The sequence below is a fragment of the Nicotiana attenuata genome, unplaced genomic scaffold, assembly GCF_001879085.1.
Source record: "Nicotiana attenuata strain UT unplaced genomic scaffold, NIATTr2, whole genome shotgun sequence".
Taxonomy (NCBI): domain Eukaryota; kingdom Viridiplantae; phylum Streptophyta; class Magnoliopsida; order Solanales; family Solanaceae; genus Nicotiana; species Nicotiana attenuata.
This window is the reverse complement of record NW_017670573.1, coordinates 127501-136076: the sequence shown is the minus strand read 5'-3', so window position 1 is coordinate 136076 and position 8576 is coordinate 127501. Positions and strand designations below refer to the sequence as shown.

At 35.9% G+C, this 8576-nt stretch overlaps 1 protein-coding gene across 2 annotated transcripts in view; it reads left to right on the top strand.

Moving 5' to 3' along the window:
- The first annotated feature begins 292 nt into the window (after nt 1-292).
- LOC109241126 (actin-related protein 3) overlaps nt 293-8576 on the top strand; it is an 8800-nt gene continuing 516 nt past the window's right edge. Inside the window, exons 1-9 of one of the 2 annotated variants that reach the window (XM_019407848.1) lie at nt 293-799; nt 1149-1614; nt 5819-5965; nt 6885-6977; nt 7231-7350; nt 7662-7772; nt 7957-8082; nt 8181-8279; nt 8394-8576. The exon at nt 8394-8576 is cut by the window's right edge and continues 516 nt beyond it. In XM_019407848.1, coding sequence (XP_019263393.1) covers nt 750-799; nt 1149-1614; nt 5819-5965; nt 6885-6977; nt 7231-7350; nt 7662-7772; nt 7957-8082; nt 8181-8279; nt 8394-8474 — 1293 coding nt within the window. In that variant the 5' untranslated portion in view covers nt 293-749 and the 3' untranslated portion in view covers nt 8475-8576. The remainder of the gene's footprint in view (nt 800-1148; nt 1615-5818; nt 5966-6884; nt 6978-7230; nt 7351-7661; nt 7773-7956; nt 8083-8180; nt 8280-8393) is intronic. The other variant, XM_019407849.1, reaches the window with a different exon arrangement.

Below are 8576 nucleotides of genomic sequence, written 5' to 3'. Positions count from 1 at the left end.
TCCAGTATACTTTGCTGGAACTCCAGTATAATATACTGAAACTCTAGTATATTATACTGAAGCCAGCAAAGTATACCGGTCCAGCATAATATGCTGGAAGTTCATATACAGGTGCACCGAACTCCAGTATATTATGCTGGACCGGTCTCTGTTGCAGCAAAATAATGGCTATTTTTTAATAATTTGATAAACGCTGGCTATTTTTGAATGACCGATCCGAAAACTAGCTATCTCGTGCTATTTTAAGGACAGGCTATGTCGAGCCTATTTGGGGAGGTGGCCCGCAATACCACAACCGACCAAAAGACACATTTAGGATCCAACGTTGCTTTGGGGTCTGAATGAGTCGCTGAATTGTTTGATTGCTAATAAAAGAATCCAAATCTTAAAGAAAAACACAGTGAAAAAGCTACTAGGAGTAGTACAATTGAGGAGACTATAATGCTGATCAACTGTTTGATGAATGTTCCTCCTAAGCTCCTTCTTTACTTCTACTTCAATTCTTGTCTCCTTATTTGTCATTGAGAAAATGGATGGATTGTATCTTTCACCCACCTCCATTATCCTCGCCAGAATCTTCTGCTGTTGCTATTCCCTTCTTTTAGTATTCCATTTGACGTCCTCTTTTCATCAACCTCCTTCTCTGTTTCAACGACCATGATCTTCCCCCTTAACCCTCTCATTGGATCTCAACAGCAGATCCACTGTCACTACCCATTCAGCTTTTTCTCTTTCAGTTTCTCTTCTTCATGGACCCTGCTACCTCTCGCCCTGGTGTAGTCATCGACAATGGAACCGGGTATGCTCTCTAAATTACTGCCCACCAAGTATTTGGTTAAACGATATTGAGGTTGTAAATTTGTTATTCCTCTAATGTTTGACAGAGGCGATACAGGATTTGAACTTTATAGGTTCAGTTTCGGGTTTCTATGACTACTCATTTGATTTACAGGGTCCAAAATCAATTATTTATACTTATTTAGTGAATCTTTTAACTCATATATAGGGTCAAAGTCACAGGTACTGGGTTCAAATGAACTCAGTAGTTACGCTCTACATTTGCCCCTGATGTTTCAGCTATATTAAATTGGGTTTTGCTGGAAATTTTTGGTTTGTTTTTACCTATGGTCACCACTACATGTTTTCAGGTACACTAAATTGGGTTTTGCTGGAAATGTGGAGCCAAGTTTCATTGTACCAACAGTGGTTGCGGTTAACGAGTCATTTGTGAACCAGACTCGAGCCACTACTAAGAGTAGCAATTGGCTAGCCCAGCACAGTGCAGGTGTTATGGCGGATCTGGATTTCTTTATTGGGGAAGAGGCATTGGCTAGATCTAAATCTAGTAGTAACACTTATAATCTTACCTATCCTATTAAAAAAGGTCAGGTTAATAACTGGGATGTGATGGAGCGTTTCTGGCAACAGTGTATATTTGATTACCTTCGTTGTGATCCGGAGGATCACTATTTTCTATTAACTGAGAGCCCCATGACTGCACCTGAAAGTCGAGAATATACTGGTGAGATCATGTTTGAGACTTTCAATGTACCGGGGCTTTATATTGCTGTGCAACCGGTGCTTGCTTTGGCTGCTGGTTACACTACATCTAAGGTTGGTAGCCTATGTGCTTGAAAATTTCTGCTATTGATAGGTTTATTAGTATATATTTCCGGATAATACTTAATTAGCAAAAGGACCTTATCCAACAAAAAGAAAAACACTGTTCAGTAAACTTATAGCTTTTTCAAGTAATTTTGGATCTTTTAATTTCTAGGGGATTAGAGGAATGAGCTGTTTGTGTTGAAGCTAATAAATTGGATCGTTACTTGTACCATTAGGAGCACTAAATTTACAAATTATTCATGATTGACCTTGCTTCGTTTGGAAGGGAGTAAAATATGTGCAGCAATATGCGTGCTTTATAGTCTTAAGTTTGTTAGTATGTTTTTAAAATTTTGGATTTATTTTTGCTTAGCTAACGAGTATCTTGATAAAAGAGTTAAGTGCACCAATGCAGGAAACTCTCTTTCCTTCTTAGGGGAGATCAGTTTTAAGGTCCATTACAGATATTCTTTTAGCTATATTGCCCTTTTGACAGGAGATCAGTATAAATATATCACAAGAGATCGGTAAATAATTGGTAATATGAAATCATTGCCTCCTTTACTGGTCATAAAAATTGTAGTTGTTGATTTGCTTCGTTCAGTTAAATAAATTAGAGCACGAGATGGTATAACTGTAATATGGTATGGCACCTTTTATTTGCACATATCCAGAAAATGATACAATTAGCAGTCCATTGGCTGATGAGCTCATCTACACTTACATACGACATTATTGATTGGTTGTGAATTGTGATACATAATGTTATAAATTCCACTTAAGTCTACTTTTACCGAATATTTATAGCTCTGTTGTTGGATGAAGTGTAGGGGCCAAGATAGATGGCTATCTCTTACTTTAGCTTATCAAAAAAAAAGAAAATGATGGCTATCGCTTGCTTTCAATACGAGTGTTTGCATGTTGTTAAGCTCATTTATTGCGACTACAATTAGAGTGGGTAAAATAGAGCTCGTCAACCATGCAACTGTGAAGTATATGTACAAATATCAGAGTGAATAATGTATGTGGATTGTATCATCTAACACTGATATGTTCCCTTTTGAATAGATTTGCTTTTGGTGTATTTGGAAAGATTCATGCCTAGGTCCTACTCACTTGGGAGGGTTGTGTCAATGCTCTCAACTGTAGATGAAACTTATATTTTAACAAATAGCTTTAGGGCCCATTTGTCCGTTAAATTTTCTTTCTTTATATCGATTTTTTTTTCAAAACTTGTTTGGTTATACATTAGACTGAATTTGTCAAAATTTTCTTGAAGATGAGTTTCTAACTTTGAAAAAGTGGGTTTTATCATTTTTCATGTAAAATTTCATTTTCCCTCACAAAACTGCAACATTTTTTCGAGTGAAATGCATGTCCAAACACAATCTTGGTGTTGTTAATTAATAGAATAGGAAAGTGTAATGGTAGTGAACGAGTTTAATTATCTTTTATTAGGGGTGTCAGTGGTTCGGTTCGGCCCGTTAGTTTAAGAAATTTATATCGTACCAATTTTTGGTTTCTCTATTGTGTATAACTAATATTAGACTTTTCGAAACCATCCAATCATATTGGTTTTTCTTCGGTATTGGTACGATTCAGTGTCATTTGGTATTTTATTTTTAAAACGTCATGTAGGAGTCGTAGGCCTCATTTATTTTTTTAATATTAAGACGTCTGAATCTGAATACATATCCGAATATCAAGATGTGTATTAAGATTAAGATATTTAGATCTGAATACACATCTGAATATTAAGATGTGTATTGAGATCTGAATACTAAATGATTAAGACTGTTTATTTTTTACCATTTGAATATATAAAATTTATCTTAATTTAAAAATTAAGAAACATAAAATTCATATAAAATACCAATTAATCTAATATCCTATCAATAAAAAATATATATATTTTAAAATATGGTAGTTGGTGATGGCGATGGCTAATGGAGGAGCTTGTGAATGCCGACTAGAGGCAGTGGTTGGTGGTGGTTTTGGTTGATGGTGGTAGTTCTGGGTAGTAGCTAATGGTGATTGGTAGCAATGGCGATTATGGTTGAGGATGGTGGGTGGTGATAGTTAATAATGGTGGGTCGTGGTTGTGGTTGTGGTTGTGGTTGTGGTTCTGATTGAGGAAGGTGATGGTGGGTGGCGGTAGTTTATAATGGTGGGCGGTGCCGGCTATGATTGTTTATGGTGATGGGATGGTTGGTTGTGATAGTTGAGGTGGGTGAGTGTTTGATTGTGGTTGAGGATGATGGTGGTGGGGGTGGCGGCGGCTATGGTTGAGTATGGTGGGGGTGGTAGTGGTTGAGTATGGCGGTGGTGGTAGTTGATAATGGTAGGCGGTGGCGGTAGTTAGTAATGAATGTGGATGCTAGCATCTTAATGAAATTAAGTCTATGTTATAGATTTTAATCAATACAGACACATTAAGTGATTGTAAAGTAAAAAAAATTAACACACTTAGGGGTCGTTTGGTATGAGGTATAAGAAGGTATAAGGGTGGTATAAAAATTTAATACCATCTTAATACTCTGTTTGGTTAGCAAACCAGGTATAAGTTATCGCGGTGTTAATTTTATGGGATAACTTATACCTTATAGAAGGTGGGGTAATTAGCACCGGTATAACTTATACCTTCTTCTTAGAAATTATGCAATTGTCATTCTTAATACAACATACCAAACAATGAATAAACAACAATCCCAGCATAACTTATCCCAATATAATTTATACCGGCTTAAATCATATTCCAACCAAACGACCCCTTAATGATTAAGATATGAATGATTAAGATTCATATTTAAAAAATAAACGCACTTAATGTCTGAGATCAGAATGATTAAGATTCAGACCTCCATTAAGTGCAAACAAATGAGGCCGTAGTGTTATTAGGATGTCTCATTTGCTATGTTAATAACAACATGTTTTAGTATAACACATAAAGTATATAAGTACTATATATTCGTTGAGTACAATTTTTACTACAAGAGCTTGTATACATGCAACGCTCAGAAAGGTTTTGATTTACATGGCAAATATTGCAACACAAGATGTGCACTTCTAACAGAAATTACCAAAAACTATTGGTCTATCTTATACTTATTACTGGGTTGCTAACAAAAGAACTGCAGTTCATAAGACATAAAATCTTAAAAAATAACATGTGGCATTGCTTGAATTTTTGAAAAATAAATATAGACCTAATATTTGACTCAAAAATCACAAAAATCAAAGGGGAAGAAAAAAAAGGAGAAAACATACCTCGGTGGCTTGCAGCTAAAAATTGCCGAAACTACTTTAATTTCAATAGTAGCTTAGTATGTCTGAGTGTTATTTGTAGCAGTTTCCATCCGAATCCACCCCAAGGCCCATGGAAAAAAATTTCTAATATTCCGTTATTTTTAATTTGATATATAAAATATGTTTTTTCATATAAATTTGTTCAGTTAGGTTTTTTCGATTTTCTTTATAAAATTAAAAACCTACCCTAATACAATTATGGATTTTTATGTTGAAACCTACGGTTTTGTAAAACAAAATAATTAAAAAAACCGGTTCGGTAAGGTTCGGTTCGGTCAATTCTTATATATTTGATATTTTTATTTTTCTTAAATTTTGTGCTTCATTCAAAGAAGCGTGCGCTTCATTTCAAATAAGGTGCATACTGCTTCAGCCTTCAAGTCTTGTGGACCTTGTTGATTTTTTGCGTTTTGTGCTTTTAAAAACACTAGTTATAGTATTTTTTTGCCAACAATGCTAAATATATTAGGATGGGAAAGGAATCCCATAATATCATAACCGGAAACAAATTTGGCAATAATCATTATCCAAACGTTAAGGACCACCATCAAAATTAACATTATAACACGCTAGCAAGCTTGTCTTGCGTAGCAAGTTACTCTTTTCACATAGGATGGAGAAGAATCCTAAGATAATGTCATACTAGGAACCTGAAAGGAGTCTAGTTGTAGTCATCATCAAACTTTGAGGCTATCGTTGAAGAACCATCATATAACGTGGATATTCATTTTTACCTTTTTCTTGAGCTATGAAGAGAATTGCAAGATGTTTGGTGACATTCTGTTGTTGGTACATCTATTACTTGCTTGTTTTGTATATTTATTTTACATCTGCTTCCTGACTGGTCTTTTATGAGATCCATAATATTTCTTGATATACTAATCAGATATTACTTGTCCTTTTTTAGTGTGAAATGACTGGAGTCATAGTGGATATTGGAGATGGTGCTACTCATGTCGTACCTGTTGCTGAAGGTTATGTTATTGGGAGTAGCATTAAGTCAATCCCCATTGCTGGGAAAGATGTTACACTCTTCATTCAACAGCTCATGAGGGTCTGTACCCCATCTCTCAGAAGTGGTTGAAAGAAAAAATGTGTTATTCTCGTCATTCAACTTCCCTAATTTTCTTTTCTATCGAGTCGGACGAATAAAACTTATTAAGAAAAAGAATCTAGTCAGACGAATAATATAGAATTCTTATATCCTGCCATTTGGCATTTTGTCGTTGTTGCTATAATAAATTTAATTGGAGTTCAAAAAGGATCCAAAGAATGAAAACAAAAGATTACTTATTAGAAAAAAGATGTGGAAACTATATAGTAATTGCACCACTAGAAATGACCATGTCTTTAATTGACTAAATGACTAGAAATATCTTCCATAGTGTGCAAGCTCCTCTACTTGGAGTGATTAAGGTGAGACTGGCAATACGTAGTTTCAAGATTTGTTCGTTAATGTGAAGACAGGATGGCTGTGCACTGTTTATCTCCTCTTTGTATGCTCATCCTCAGTAATGATCAAAGGATTCTTTGCCCGAAAGATAACACTGAGGTCTTACAGCATAGTTCTTTTATGCAAGTGCAACATTTATGTTTGGAAGAGTGCCTTGTTAGTTGCTGTAGCAAGTGTTATCTTGGAAGATTTGTGGAAAGACATCTTTTATCATCAATCTCTGACTGATCCTCTATTGCTAAACTTACAATTTATTTTCACTAATAGAAGTACCGCTACATTAGCTGATTCATGCTATGAGCCTCTTTTTACTCCTTTAGAGTTTTGATTCCAAAATCAGGTTTGTCTAGTGTTTCCACATGTCCTTCACTCGTGGCCAATCGTACTAAAGCTTGCACAATTGACTTTATCCGAGTACCAGCATAGACGTGTTTTGAGGTCTCAGTTTGAATTTTCAAAAGGTGCTTGTTAGCAATTCAGCTCTTAAATGTTCAATCTAATTTTTTTGGGTTCATTGTAGGAAAGGGGGGAGCATGTTCCACCTGAGGATTCCTTTGAAGTAGCCCGGAAAGTCAAGGAAATGTATTGTTACACTTGCTCAGACATTGTCAAGGTATGATTCATTCATAACAATGCCTAGTAATAGGAGGTAAACTAGAAGTTTGAAGTTCCTTCTTATAATCCCTACTCTGCTTGTTGTTCTTACATCCTGCTCTTGAGTTGAAGAATCTGTTCTACGTTTCTGAGAGTGACAGCAAACTGATTTTGTAAAGATTTAAGCTGTTGATCATCCTCATCTTATATCCGAGGTGAAACTTGCAACCGAGGGTCACTTGTGATTTATTTTGTTCCACAACTGATTTCAGGAGTTTAATAAGCATGACAAAGAGCCAGGGAAGTACATAAAGCATTGGAGAGGTACTAAACCAAAGACAGGAGCACCTTATTCATGTGACATTGGCTATGAACGATTTCTTGGTCCCGAGGTTTGCTTTGTGCTCCAACTCTCTGATCTCTGATAATTTCAAACTCCAAGGTTTTCTTGCAGCTTGTTTCAAGCAGACTAATCATGTAGTTATAAGTTGGTTAATGAGTAGACATTGTGCCACTTATTTACAGATGTACACCTCATATACTGCTGATTTGCTGCATGGCAGAGTGAATTCTAAAAGCTCTAATAATCTACATAGTAGTAGCTAAATAAGAAAACAGGGATTGTGGGGTGATTGCTTTCTGATGCATTATCGCTAGGTTGGGTGAACGTCTTTCTGCTTTAATGCTTTTCGGGTCTTTGCAGGTTTTCTTCAATCCCGAGATGTATAACAGTGATTTTACAACTCCTTTACCCGATGTGATAGACAAATGTATTCAGTCTGCGCCTATAGACACAAGAAGAGCTTTATATAAGGTAAAGTTATTTCGTTGATTAACTTGATAAGATTTCTGTTTATCAAGTGATCCAGCATTTTGTGACCAGTACAAAAGTTTCCCTTATATGATTGAGCTAAAAATCATTAAAGATCTTGATATCATGCTCTTTGAAATTTTCCCTTTGAATGTGGATGTGATATTATGTCCTTGGAAAATTCCAGAATATTGTTTTATCTGGAGGATCCACGATGTTCAAAGACTTCCATAGAAGATTGCAACGAGATCTCAAGAAGATTGTGGATGCTCGCGTTCTGGCATCAGATGCTCGGTTAGGTGGAAATGTAAAAGTAAGCGTCTGTGCTTTATTATATCTGAATTAACTGGTAAATGAATCTTTGGTCTTTGGTACTTAAAAATGCTCACCTGCTGAAAAAATTTCACTTAGGCACAACCAGTTGAAGTGAATGTGGTCAGCCATCCTATTCAGAGATATGCAGTTTGGTTTGGAGCATCTGTACTTGCTTCAACTCCTGAATTTTTTGCAGTAAGTTAATCATTTTGTTTCTGTTTACTTGAGGTTTTATAACTGCAACTCAAGTTGCTCTTTATAAGTTGCTGATGTGCGAATCTGACCTATTTAGTTGTTTCGTTATATCAGGCTTGCCATACAAAGGCTGAATATGAGGAATATGGGGCTAGCATATGTCGCACAAACCCTGTATTTAAGGGAATGTATTGATACTGAAATGATTCGAATTCCAATTTCAGTGAAAGTGTTTCTCATCGTCATGTTCGCCTCCCAACAGCCTGATCCTTGCCCTACTGCTCAGCTTCGGTTTGA